The 14,253-nt window shown below is 41.7% G+C and overlaps 2 protein-coding genes across 2 annotated transcripts; both read left to right on the forward strand.

Moving 5' to 3' along the window:
- The first annotated feature begins 1,108 nt into the window (after nt 1-1,108).
- LOC129616796 (dnaJ homolog subfamily B member 1-like) lies at nt 1,109-2,962 on the forward strand. Its single transcript, XM_055532369.1, has 5 exons — nt 1,109-1,180; nt 1,279-1,393; nt 1,444-1,649; nt 1,697-1,885; nt 2,816-2,962. The coding sequence occupies exons 1-5, from the start codon at nt 1,109-1,111 to the stop codon at nt 2,960-2,962; spliced, it is 729 nt and encodes a 242-aa protein (XP_055388344.1).
- An 8,170-nt stretch (nt 2,963-11,132) lies between these two features.
- On the forward strand, nt 11,133-13,615 carry LOC129616798 (uncharacterized). Its single transcript, XM_055532370.1, is given in 11 exon segments — nt 11,133-11,142; nt 11,218-11,298; nt 11,350-11,433; nt 11,470-11,677; nt 11,726-12,014; nt 12,176-12,208; nt 12,210-12,510; nt 12,618-12,676; nt 12,727-13,155; nt 13,275-13,478; nt 13,535-13,615. Coding segments are annotated over 11 exon segments (1,779 nt in total).
- The last annotated feature ends 638 nt before the right edge of the window (nt 13,616-14,253 follow it).

Genomic DNA, 14,253 nt, shown 5'->3' on the forward strand with positions numbered 1-14,253 from the left:
ATGGATCGAAAGCGAGTTGATAGGCCAACAGAAACAGTTGCGTCAACTCAAGTGCCGCTAGATGCTTGGCAAGAAGAAAGCGAGTTGATAGTGATGGATGGTTGGCAGATCGACGAGATCTCCTCTTTGTGTCAATGAAAGGGACAACGATGACTTACTAGAATGGCTTGCCACACTTCTTGGTTTCTCTCGTAATTGAACGCAGATGTAATTACCAGCAGCGTGAACTCCTTTATCGGTTCGTCCACATCGCGAGAAACGACTTGAAAAAATAAACAAGGATCATCACTAATGAGCATCCAGGCAACGATGAGAACAGATTTTAGTTTGACATCTCGGATCAATTTGTTGAACCCGAATAGTCCTGTAGTTTATTAGACCCCAGCTTGCTCGGTTTTGCAAAATCGCTTCTGAGGCATCACTATTCTACTGATGTTCATCTGATGTTCATCTCTACACTGATACTCTACACAGTCATGAGCGTCTCTGTTATGCATAGATATGCATCTACCTCCACCATCTAGACCTGTTCTTACCAAGATTTTCTATCCTTAATTAAACAAGTTTTTTTCAGGGCTTCAAATATTTTTCCTTCTATAGTTGGAACTGTTCCATCTGCACATGGTTGTTGCCACGCTAGTCCCTATCAATTAGATTCTTCATCCAAAGGATTTTAGCATTCTAAGAGACTCACTGAATAGCGTGAACCAATATAAGCTATTTTAAGAAGAAATTGTCCAAATGTTGCGCTGCTCCAATTGAACTCTTTTTTCTTTCTCTTGATCTCGGTGGCCTCGCCCGATACCGAAAAGTCGACTGCCTTGAGTTTCTTGTTTGGCCCATCAGCTTGTCCCAATTCTGATGTCCGCTTTCCCATTTGATCCAATGTCCCAATTTCGATCCTCGTTCAGTCTGTTTACTTCCTGGAGAGCAGCTTGACGATCATCATCTGACTCGTACCTGTACAAGCGTCCCAGCTGACGGACCAGGACAAGGCAAATAATAATAGCGCAGGAACATCTGCGCAAGTGAGCTGATGGAATGGGTTGCACAGCTTTAGATTAAGTTTGTTCGGTGATCGTGTTTTTGAGGAAAAACAACATTAATCATGAACGACCCTGAAGCATCGAGATGTTTGGAAAAGGCTCAAGCAGCGTCCACAAAGGGGGACTGGGCTACGGTGAGTCATCTCTCTACCGCCATCGTTCCATTGCCATCGTTCCATAACCATCGTTATTCCGTCATTCTATTGTCATTCTATTGTCATTCTATTGGCAGGCAGCACGGTTGGCGATGAAGGCAAAGCGGATGTTCTCTCCCGATAACTTCAAGGGAATAGCTGCAGCTGATCAAATTATTAACCACGGAGACAATCCAAAACCTAAAGCATCAGGTTAGTTAAAAAAATTCATCTGTTGATGTTTAGACATTATTTTTGTTCAGCTACAGCATCAAGTCAACAACACGCTCGACAAAGGAGAGGGGTATCAACTTCTGTCGATGACAACAGAACTGATAGCAACGCCGGAGATTATAATCCAGAACAAGAGGCTAAATGTCATGCAATCCTTCAAGCGAAGGATTACTACAAAATTCTAAAAGTAGACAAAAATTGTTCATCTGAAGAAGTCAAGAAGGCGTATCGCAAAGTCAGTTTTGCGTCTCTAAAGTTTTATTTTGATTTCATTCTTTTCAGTTGGCACTTCAATTTCACCCTGATAAAGCAAAGTGTCCTTCGGCTGAGGCTGCTTTCAAAGAGTTATCGAGGGCTTATCAATGTTTGTCCGACCCAGATGCCCGTCGTCATTACGATACGCACGGAACAGAAGAAAACGCACCTCAGCAGTATCGCCAAAATTACGAATCCCATTTTATGTCGCCTGAGGTCAGAAAACATCAACCTCGCGCGTAGTGCTCTTTGCCTCCAACTCTTGGACAAAATAATGTAGTTCTTCTGTGTTTGTTATTATCGTCATTTCAAGGAGGTTTTCTTATCTTTTTAGGAGTTATTCGAATCTTTTTTCGGGGTTCATTTCGTGAGAGGTCCTTATGCGCAGCATCGAGTTTATCGAACGGGAAATTATCCTTCCCATCAACGACGCACTCAGTCGGATCAAGAGTAAGCGGTCTTCTGGTTAATTAATTCCTTTCTTCTAGTTAACATTTTCATACCTTTCTTCTCTTTCATATATTCCTTTCTTCTAGTTAACATTTTCATACCTTTCTTCTCTTTCATATATTCCTTTCTTCTAGTTAACATTTTCATACCTTTCTTCTCTTTCATATATTCCTTTCTTCTAGTTAACATTTTCATACCTTTCTTCTAGTTAACATTTTCATACCTTTCTTCTCTTTCATATGTTCCTTTCTTCTAGTTAACATTTTCATACCTTTCTTCTCTTTCATATATTCCTTTCTTCTTGTCAGGGAAAGACCCTCTCTCGGTCTTCTCCAGTTTTTTCCAATTGTCATTCTTCTCTTCATCACGCTCATCTCTAGTTTATTAAGTTCTTCGAATGTAAGTTTTCGTGGATGTCTCATCATCACTCGGTTTTTCACGCTAATATCTATTTTCTCATTTTCGAATTTCTGTTAGTCCCCTCCCTTTTCTCTTTCTCGGACTCATGAGTATTCAGTGGGGCGGGCGACTCTCGAACATCAACTTGCTTACTACGTTAAGCCTTCTTTTTCTAAGACGTATGCGGATCGAGGTGACCGAGTTAGAGAGGTGAGCGTCCAACTTCTAGAAATCCTCTTGAAAAACAGAGTGACTATCGTGCTTTATTCTTTGTTTTATTCTTTGTTTTTCTTTTAGTTGGAAATTCAGATCGAGCTGTCCCATTTTTCATCCCTTTGTACAAGTGAACAGAGTCGCATTTTACAGCAATTATCTGCGTTAAAATTCTACGGCACTCCTGAGCAATACAGGAGAAAATCTGATGTAAGTCCACGTGATTCATGAAAAAGAGGATCCTACGGGTATTCGGGTATTTCAGGAACTCCGGCAGAAAGAAGAAAGCAGCGTCAATTGCAGAAACTTCAAAAAACTCAAAGTAAGTCAAATTTTGTACCACAGCTAGTCTCTTATCCACTTCTGATACTCTCAACCTGAAAGTGTAGATCGTTCTTATTTACAAAAATAATCGATTATCCCGCTTTTCTTTTCTGCTTGTGCTTCTTATCTGCTTGTGCTTCTTATCTGCTTGTGCTTCTTATCTGCTTGTGCTTCTTATCTGCTTGTGCTTCTTATCTGCTTGTGCTTCTTATATCCCACTCTTCTTTTCTTCAGACCAAGTACCCTCGGCAAGCACAACTTTTTTATAGGAATAGCCAGAGTGTTTGGTTCTAGATTTTTTGGATTGTGGATGATTCGTTTTTGAAACTTGAGAAACAATGTTTCGTTGGTTTTGGAAGAATCAAAGTATTTTATTCTTGTCTTTTTTGTTTCTCCTGAATGGCTTTCAACGTAGAGACCAAAAATCGTTTCTTATCTACTCTTGTTTTGATATCATTCCAGCGGTAGAATGGAATTTGGACAATCGTAATTCCCTAAAAAGTCGAAAGTTGGAATATTCCAATGATGATAATATTCTAATGATGATATTAAGTCGAACTCTTTTAGCATGTTTTATGATTCATACATATACATCTCATCTCTACCTTTGCTTCTGCCATCCGTAAGATCAATTGAGTCGTCAACGTCAGATGTGTAGTATTGACGTAAAAATCTGTAGGGGCGAGTCCAACTCTGCATCGACACATGATGATGATAATTGAATAAATATCTTCTTACAGTGATGATGATGATTGAATAAATATCTTCTTACAGTGATGATGATAATTGAATAAATGTCTTCTTGCAGTGATGATGATAATTGAATAAATATCTTCTTACAGTGATGTGTTAAGTCTAGGAATGTAGTGCTTCAGTCTGTAGGAGTTTAATCCAATTGTAAAATCGAAGGGTTCGATATCAATCACTAATTCCTTCAGAAGTTCTTCAAGCTCTTTTCCGTGGGTGCAAAACCGCCAAAACAATTGTTGCTGTTTCTGTTTCTCCCAAGATTTGATCGTCTCGAGTGAGGGCTGAAGATATTTGACGGGCACCGAAACGTCTGAAACAAAAAACAAAAGAGGAATTGCGTCACTCCCGATCAAGAACTCGTCCAACAAAATCGTTCATTTGTTGGGACTTCAATCCAAGCCTACTGGGATAGCAACAGTCTAAGAAATCCAACAACGATAAAAGCGAATTTGCTGCACTTCTTGGAATCTGATTTTCCTTCAAGAAATCGAAGCTTCTTATGAGCCCCTGAAGTGTTTCTCTAATGAAGGATTGTTGTTGATGGAAAGGTCTTACTTTGTGATTTGAAGCGGTTCGGACGCAATACATCGAATAAAGATAATCAATGATCGACTCGATGGGAATGTCATCGTCAGGTTTCTTCTGAAAACAGAAACCAAAACTTTTTTCTCCATTGGGACATTCAAAATTACCTTGAAGGATTCTAGATGATGCATGAAAACCTTTTCCACTTCGACTTTCCAAACTTCTGAGGAATAATCGAGTTTATTGAATGCCTTCACAGCATTAACAAACACGTTCTAAAAGCGAAAAAAAAGATGTGTTCATTTGGAAGATGCTCATCTTACAAATCTCAAGTCGAACAAGGTGGTTGTGACCGCATCGGGCCCAGTCAGGAATTCATGATCTGGGTTCTCCAATTTTGATCTTAGAAGGAGAGAGCAAACATTTCCGAGAATGCTGGGGACTCGAATGTTTAGACGCGCGAAGGATTCAATCACGATGACAAGATAAGACGGAGGCAGAACGGAAAGATTTTCGAGTGTTGATCTCGCAGTTGCTTGTTTCCAGAATCTGAGATCCATTCACTCATAGGAACATGTTTTCATGACTCACTCTGCATGATATAGTTTACATCTGGACAAAATATGAACAGCCTCTGTTAATTGATATGCGGTGAAAGTGGACAAGCTTCCGTCTTCAGCAATGATTATCTACAACACCAGAGTGCATTCCATTCATGATGAGTTCATGTCGACAATGAGAATACCAACATGCTGGCGAAGGTTGAAGAACCCATTACTGCTCATGAAACAGACACGTTCGGTGCATCCTCAAAGAGTCGCGTTTCCGAAATATGTCCAGCCCATGAAGCGTGTTGAGCTGTGAGGGTAGACGCACTGGTTGATCTTCACTGTCGGATGCTTTCATTAAAGTCACTAAATGATCAACAAAAGGGATGAGTACTTCATCCGAACGAAGTTTTAAATGAAAGCTGGATCGAAGAATAGCGATTAGACCTGAACAAGCAAAGGTGGACAATCGGATTGACAATCGTGTTGTAGCCTTTAGGGGAAGAGCGATTGGGGACCAACCGGACAGTTGGCAGAAAATCAACAGCAATATCAATAGCAAATGAATAGCAAGACAAGAATTGTAGCAGTTGTGAGTATGAGCAGTGATTTCTGATGAAGAGAGATAGAAGAACGAACCATCTGAGGAGAATCTATCCAGGTTCTTGCTTGTCACCGAGAACAGCGCGGCGAACATCTTTCGATTTGTTAATCTGAGAAACAAACATAATTGAGCGGTTTTAATAGCAACTCACTTCACATCACTGAATGCTTTGAACACCGCGCTTATGTCTCCTGGCTCCATTTTATGCGCCAATGAAGTCACTCTCTCTGAAAGTCGTTTGAGACCCCCTTCATCCGACTGACGAACATCAGAGAGAACTTTCTGAATTTCTGCTTTTTTTTGAGGTCGTTGAAACTGAAAAGAACGAGGAAGTCGCTTGGTTTGCAGCAATCGGCGCATTCCTCTTTTCGAGCGATCCAGATGTGCCAAATTTCATTGGTGTTCGTTTTAAGAAGTTTCATTCCTTCATTTCGTTATTTGCACGAATCGTTTTAACAACCACATTCGAAAGACGCGCTTCAAAACTTTTTCTCACAACCTCAGATAAAATTTTACAACAACCAGCACCCACATTCAACATCTCTACAGTTTCACTCCACTGTTTCGCCCACAAAGATTTTGGAGCTGCGGGGGTCTCTGAGGTCTCGAAGTGTGTTCCAGGGAGTGGAGTCTCTCTTTGAACAGCTGAAAAATGCTCGGGAGTAATGTGAGCCAGAGAGCCAGAATTAATATCCAGCGTCAGGGAAACGTATGTTGATTGATCTAAGCCGGATTCGTCGGAGTGGATTTCTTCAAAAATTGGGTCAAGAACGTAATGAGTTTCGTTTTCAGGAGAGTGAAGGCGACGGATGAGTGGGATTGATAGATAAGTGGCCTTGCAAGGGAGTGCAGCATCAAGAATGGCGCACATCGCTGCGTTGATGAAACAGCTAAGAAGTCCGCCATCATCTTCTTCCGGTTGAACGATGACTGTCACAGTTGTCCGAATTAACTGACTGAGATCGACAACTGACGACAAAATCACCCCAAGGATTGACTCAGCATAGCGCTCTCCTAACGTCTTGCTTCCAAACAAAGGACGAACGACAACCTGAAGTCCTCCCTTATCGACTTCTCGTCTAATTCCTGAAGATTCTTTAGGACCGAAAACTGCAGCAATTGCTGAAGTGCATCCCATACGAAAACGCGCCGAGCCGTGAGCATTTTTCAAAATACCAAGCGCGAGTGAAGGGGGTCTCAGTTGGAGATGACTTGCTCGTCCGTCAGGGCGACAGAATTTTGGGAGGCGAACTCCCCACTCATTGTTTAGCGGCTCCATACTGATTCCTCAGAAGGACCACCAGAAGGATGGTGTTTCCACCTCAAACTCAATCAAAGAAAAATGAGGAGGAGTCGCTTCTGTGGCTTACGACTTCCGACGAGGTTGAAACGATTGTCAAAGTAGTCGAAATGCCAAGTGAGCGATTTGAAGAGGCATGCCTTTATGTGGCTGATCAGCTTCAAAAGCGAGAACCTTTGATTGGATCTCTCCAACGGGCTCTAAAGACAAATGTGAAGGTTGAAGAATTGGCTGATTTTTTAAAAGAAAGATACAAAGATCACATATCAGCCTGTTCTGTTGCTATTGATACTGAGAAAAGAAGCAGCTCAGCCGACCAGCGTCTAGTTGGTGTCTGTTTGTGTCGTTATCTGACGAATGAAAGAAGTTCGTCTTCTACTTTTTCCTCCAAAGATCCAATTCTTTCATTTATTGAGGAAAATATACCGAATAAAGTCACAGATGTATTTTTAGCAAGTGCCTTTGCTCGTGCAAATTCTACTACGAGGAGCGAAGCTCGTGGTGCCAAGCCTGCTTCTAGCCCTCCAACTGAAATTGATTCTACATTTGAGATAGGGGCTATTGCAGTAGACTCTCGCTTTGCTGCTCGTGACATTGCAACATGTAAGTAGTTACTGAAATCCCGGGCTTCATAATCACGCTTTTTAAGCGTCCTATAGAAGCGATGGGTACCCCACAATTCAATGATTAGTGTAGATTTGCTTGTTATGATTGGGGCTCCAATTCATTGCGCTGAAGAACCTTGATCTCTAGTGATGGGATCCAATTTTTATATTTTATATTTTCGGGTTTCGTTAAATTACTTCACTCTATAAATATATTCCTCAATTTTTTCTCAGGTTTTGGATCCTGGTGTGTTGATAACGCACGTCGTCGGAAGTGCCCCTTTGTGCGCTGTGACGCGACTTCGTCTTATCTCGCCAGGGCGCTGAACCACTCCGGGCTTCGAACTGTTCTAAAATTAGCGTATCCAAAATTTCGTCTCGAAGAATCCGAAGAAGGAAACAAACGTAGCCTCAACGTAGTAACCCCATTTCCACATGAATGTCTATATGTTCTAGCAGCTACCCTCTTTCCTGACGAAAAAGTGCAAGACTAACACAAAACTGCTGTAACGGTAACGAAACATCCAGGCCAGAAGTCTGGAATAGATTTTCGGAAATAAATGGGAAATGTTTGTGGATGTTCATGCGAGTCACAAAAAACCACAGAAATCGATTTATCGTCTCCTGAATTTTGCCAAAAACTGAAAGGAGATTTTGCGGATTTATCCACTACGGGCGGGACGTCCCGAATCCGCTTAAAGGAAAAAAAAGAAAAAAGGCGTGTCAAATTCAGATCAGGTCGCGTAAAAATGGCAAGCCGTGCATTCACCGAAACTTTAACAAAAACCATGGAGGAGCATGCTCCACTTTCTTTAGAACAGCTCCATAGAGACGATCCAGTTTTGAAGACCATTATGCTTTTAACCGATAGGGAAGGTTTGAAGCAAATTCAAGGGGTTGTTCTCAGTGATTTGTTTGATATTTGGGCAGCGGGAAAATACCAACTAGCTGTGGGGGACCTAGCGCTTGTTTCTGATTTTATGCTGCGTGCAACATCATTGTCAAATCAGCGTCATTCTCTGACATCCGTGCTTCTCAAGTAATGAAGACCTCTCGTTAGAAATCTAATCTCATTTTCTTGAACTTCTTTATTCAAGGTATTTCAAGTCGCCTTCAGACCCTGAATGGTTTTCTGAGGAGGCCGCTCAACCACCACATGATCTACAGTTGACAAAAAGTGATTTTGTTGAGATGGTGTACAGCTACAATATTGACGAAGAGATGATGGTGTTTTTGGAAGAAACGTGTCTTTCAGATGATAATCCAGTCGAGTTATGTGTGGCGATAAGGGAGGCATTTAAAGCCTTGTATGCGATTCTGAAATCGCGCTTAGGAGTTTCCGTTCTTCATGCAGAAGACCAGAAAAGGATTCAAGTGGTTTTAGCAGAAGCGACTTTGAATCACTCGACAACAAGGGAAGAATTTGATATGGTAGCGATCAATGTTCAAATTTTAATCAGACTTTTTATTGCTAGAGCATGGACTTACACTGTGCGAAAACAGAGCCATCCGCTTCTGATCTCTTGAAGATATTGAGGAGACCCGAAGAGACTATTAGAGGAAAAGGCAACTTGTCCTTTCTCCTGTTTTTGACTTTAGCGAGTTCTTGATCGGGAATCAAACGAACCTCTCAAAGCGAAGGCTAGAGACGCAGCTTAGAATCCGAATTGGGAGCAAGACTAAAAACACATATAACTACAAACATAGATGATACCAATCTTGATTATTGTGTATTAATCTTCATACTGAATGCAGCTGCTCATTACTGTGAGGTATTTCTAAGTGTACAATCTTGGCCAATCTTCTTACCTTAACTCGCTTGTGGAATATCTATCTGAGAGAATCCACAATCTTGTGGTCCTTCTTTTTATAAATTTCTTCAAATCCCTTAAGACGATGCTCGGGGGATCTAAAAGCTTCGGAGCTGTCTGTTGTTGTATTCCGTTAGCACTATTCGGAATCCTATTCTCAATCTTTCTCATAGGTTGGGGTAAGTGGAACACGCTCATGTGCACTTAATGGGTAAAACCATTGAGGACGCGGATATGTGGTACTATTGTTGGAAGCTGTAATAGTGTTGAAGGCTGCATCTCCTTCTCTGTTGTTGAGGCATCACGCCCCCTCAACCCACTCTCTGCTTTCAAGGTGCTTGGGATATTTACGGCGCTGTAATGTCACCATCGTGGCCAGATTTAGCGTTGGTGACAGCTTTGATTTTGGGAATTTTGAAAGCACTATTTGGACTTCTTGGATTTCTGGCGTGCGCAACCGGATGGGCTGCCGGTATGCAATACTCCAGAATAATGAAAGGAATGTTGAGTCTGCTTCGTGTTGGCTCAAGTCGCAACTGCCACTCTTTGTCCAACTCAACAATCTTCAGGCACATCTGGACTCACACTAGGATACAAAATCCTCCTCTACTGTAAGTCGCCATCTCTCTTTCTCGTCTGTGGTTGATACTGCGCATGTATCCTTCATCCATTATGCTATTCATTAAGCCTTTATCCATTTGCCACCCTTCTTCTAAATCTATCAAAGATGCCCCTTCACTCTTCTTCAACCCTTCTTTTTGAACAGCCGTCATATTCGCCTTCATCATATCGGTAACTGAAATCTTCATCTCAAAAAGAAAAAAGCGACCATTGTGTTCCTCGTAGTGGATTGGTTGGGGTATTGAATTCGGCAAGGGATGGAAACCCACAACGGAGGAAATTGTGTTCCTCTCTGTCTTCACGGGACTGCACGTCGCGTTTCTAATCGTCAGTTGGTGGGCGCTGAGCTGTTTCAAAAGTCTTGGAGCTGTACGTCAATCAAGGCCATCGCTTGTTTTAAATAACCATGTTCATCTTGCACATTCGCAGATTCTTGAGGCTGGAGGAACGGGATGGGAGCGAAAGAATTGGAAAGAAATCAGTGAGGAAAAGAAAACGCTTAAAGAGGAAAGAGTCTAGAAGCAGAAAGGCGAGAGAGAGACTCAGACAAGAATGTTCCATGGATAGCGATAGTTTTGAACCCGTATTACAGAGACACAATGAACTCTTTCCTGAGCTCAAAAGCATAGAGAGAATCAATACAAACGGCCATCACTCGTCAGAATATGTTGGGAGTCTGAGCTCAAACACCTGGACCGCATGTCTTTCCTGGTACCTGAATCCGTTCGATCGTTACAAGGAAAAACACGAAAGCTTCTCCAAAACTTGCCCCAAGCAATGACGCTTTTCACGAAACTCGCGGAATTGGAAATCCCTTTCGTGGTAAGAATTGCTTGGAGTGTGTTCTCCTGGACCAGTTTATCCGATGTTGTTCACAGGAATTCCGTCATGAACCAGCACGAACTGCTGATGACTTGAACTCGATCTTTGAGGGCAAGCCGTATCAACAAGTGAAAAACTTATTTCTCTGTGACAAGAAGAAGCGATTCTATGTCGTCTCTGCGAAAACTGTAAGAATGGAGTGGTGCTGGTTGATAAGGTCGCAGCTACCAATAGGAGGAATTTAATAATGTTAGCATCATTGAGTTCGATCCCATCTGTACGAGCGGAATTATGTTTGTTCAACAAGAGCGGAATTGTGTTGCTGCAAATATTCTCATTCTATCTGAATCTTGTTCGGTAGGAATCGGCAGTTAATTTGAAAGTCTTGTCGTCTTTGCTCTCTGCCCCTACCCCTCGTTTTGCCACTGAGGAGCAGATGAAAACGCTTCTAGGCGTGACGCCTGGCGCAGTAACACCCCTCGCCGTAATGAATGATAAGGAGTAAGGGTCTGGCTTCTACGTTTACCTCCTTCTCTCAGAAGCAACATTGAGTTTATTTTGACCTCCTTCTCTCAGAAACAACATTGAGTTTTGTTTTGGATGAAGCGTTAAAGGCTTCTCCAGAGCACTTGCTTGTTCATCCGCTGCACAACCAAGGTTCGTTCTTCTTATCCGAATTGATTTTTTTTATATTATTTTATTTTTTAGCAACACTTGCAATCAGTTTAGCGGATCTTCTAAAATTTTTCAAATCCTACAACCGTGTTGTTAAATGGGTTGATTTTAGCCAAAGTAGGTGATAGGAGAAGAGAGCTTGAATGACTGAAGTTATTCTTGTAGCGGATGTGGTTGACGGCAAAGCGGCCGTTCCTAAAGAAACAAAAGTGAAGGACGCTGTTCCTGCCGCAGTAATTGGGGCTGAACAGCTTGGAATTACTGCAACAAAGGAGGCTGCGTTCTCTGAATGGTACACTCAAGTCATCACTCGAAGTGATATGGTCGAGTACTATGATATCTCTGGTTGTTATATTTTGCGGTGAGTATTGTTTGTAATTATCTTTTTTATAAATGGTGTCTGATTCAGCCCTTGGTCGTATTTTATGTGGGAATCAATTCAAGATTTCATGAATATCCGAATTAAGAAACTTGGCGTTCAAAATTGCTATTTTCCAATGTTTGTGTCAAAGAATAAATTGGAGGCTGAAAAAGATCACGTCGAAGGATTCAGCCCAGAGGTGGCGTGGGTGACAAAGTATGGTGACAGCGAACTCGCTGAGCCAATCGCAATTCGTCCAACATCCGAAACAATTATGTATCCATCGTTTGCAAAATGGATCAGATCGCATCGAGATCTTCCATTAAAGCTCAATCAGGTACGTTTGATAATAACATCGAGTAGGACGCGGTTTGATCTAGAAACGCTTTAATCTAAAAGGGCTTTAACATGGAAACGCTTTAATCTATAAGCAGACTGCTTGATTAGTTGGAATTGACTCTCTTCTTCCTCTGTCGACGTTTTGTTGTGTTGCTGTAGTGGTGTCAAGTTGTCCGCTGGGAATTCAAGCAAACCAACACCGTTTATTAGAACCAGAGAATTCCTATGGCAAGAAGGACACACCGCTCACGCAACAGACGAAGACGCCGAAAAAACAGTGATGCAGATTTTAGACATCTACGCTGCTGTTTATGAAGAGCTCCTTGCAATTCCTGTTGTAAAGGGAATTAAAAGTGAAAAAGAAAAATTTGCTGGAGGAAAAATGACGACAACTGTTGAAACACTTATTGCTGAAAATGGAAGAGGTGTACAAGCAGCAACATCTCACCACCTAGGACAAAATTTTTCAAAAATGTTTGGAATTGAATTTGAAGGTAAGAGTCGACGTTTCTGGTTCTCCATCGACCTTCCAATGTCGCATTGGCAGTAGTTTATATTCATTGACAGTGGATCAGAGTTTATCTTTTTTTCTATCATTCAGACAAAGACCGTCAACGACAATTGGCGCATCAAACATCTTGGGGATTATCAACGCGATCAGTTGAGTTGCAAACAAATCATTTCACGAAATATTTTTGTTTGTTGTTCAGCTCGGTGTTGCAGTAATGATCCATGGGGATGATAAAGGAATGGTGATGCCACCGAGATGTGCACCAGTGCAAGTTGTCATTGTCCCAATTGTGTATAAAGAAGCCTGTTCTATTGAAATGATCGAGCGATGTAACAAAATTGCTGAATCTCTGACTGAAATCGGCGTGCGGGTTAAAGTGGATGATCGAGATAATTACACTCCTGGGTGGAAATATAACGATTGGGAAACGAAAGGCGTCTGTATTCGGATGGAAATTGGACCACGTGACATGAAGAGCGAAACAGCTCGCTTAGTGAAGCGCCATAATGGAGACAAATCGGATCATCGATGGAGCGAATTAGTTGCAGTTGTTCCCACAATGCTTGAAGATATTCACAACGCAATGTTTAAGAAGGCAAAGGACAGTCTTGATGGTTCAATAACTAAAGTAAGGAATGAAGTAATGAGATAAAGGATAAGAGTATATGGATAGGAATAAAGGGGCGAAGGCAACCAACTCTATTTGCTTCTGATTGGGGAAACATTCATGTCTGTTGTCCTCATCAGGTGTCTGACTTCAGTGAAGTGATGCCAATTTTGAATGAGAAAAAGCTCATTTTGGCACCTTGGTGTGAAGACCCAGCAACGGAAGAAGAAATTAAAAAAGAAACAACCCGCCTCTCTTTGGTTCAGCAAGAGGAAACGACGGAGGAGGGTTGTGCTCCTGCGTTGACTGGTGCTATGAAATCGTTGTGCATTCCTCTTGATCAAGTGAGCAAAAAAGGACTTTTATGATCTTTAATTGTGTTTTCATTCATGCTCTTCAGCCTCCAATGCCGGAGGGAACGAAGTGCTTCTTCACCGGAAAACCAGCCAAGCGGTGGTGTCTCTTTGGAAGAAGCTATTAAGTGTGATCGAGGTCACAGGTGTTTTGCTACGAATTGGACGGTTGATGGGCGAAAGAATGCAGGAATTTCCCGAAATCCGTATGCGTTCTTTTCCTCCCAGTGTTTCTACGGGAGCTGCAATAGATGTTGACGGTGAGATGCCGTGTTTTTGTTCCTGCGGTTTTTCGCAAGTAGTGAGTGTTATGCACAGTTGCTCTGTCACTTTTTTGTACAAGAACTGTTTCAGCTATTTTTCTTCTACGGCATATTCTGTTGTGGTTGTTTTGTCCCCCAAAATCCAAAGACTTCGATTTTCTCATACGGGGTTGTTTTGTAGCCACATATGATGCATTGCACTGTAAACAAGCCATTCAAATGGTCTCTGTTAAAACACATTCGCTTCCTCCAAATTTCACAAGAAATTGGCAACAGAAGATAATCTATTTTTTGAAATAGTGTTTCAAACTTTGTTGGTGAGTGGCTCCAATTGGCCCATCTTCATTGAAGTTCGCGGTTTTGGTTGAAGAGAGTTTCTTCAACTGAACGACTTCCTCGACTTTCTCGACGGTTTGATGCACTGAAGGAGTTGAATGACAATTATTTTGAATGCTCCAACCTACTCGTATATTTCCCCTTTTTTTGATGTTTGTTCTACCTTT

The sequence above is a fragment of the Condylostylus longicornis genome, unplaced genomic scaffold, assembly GCF_029603195.1.
Source record: "Condylostylus longicornis isolate FDR11 unplaced genomic scaffold, ASM2960319v2 ptg000292l, whole genome shotgun sequence".
In the NCBI taxonomy this organism is placed as follows: domain Eukaryota; kingdom Metazoa; phylum Arthropoda; class Insecta; order Diptera; family Dolichopodidae; genus Condylostylus; species Condylostylus longicornis.

Bases quoted from the DNA above. Each gene is read 5' to 3' on its own strand.
- LOC129616796 (XM_055532369.1), top strand. From the start codon at position 1,109: ATGAACGACCCTGAAGCATCGAGATGTTTGGAAAAGGCTCAAGCAGCG. The intron at 1,650-1,696 runs GTCAGTTTTGCG...CATTCTTTTCAG, and splicing joins TCAAGAAGGCGTATCGCAAA to TTGGCACTTCAATTTCACCC. The intron at 1,886-2,815 runs GTCAGAAAACAT...TTTTTCTTTTAG, and splicing joins CCCATTTTATGTCGCCTGAG to TTGGAAATTCAGATCGAGCT.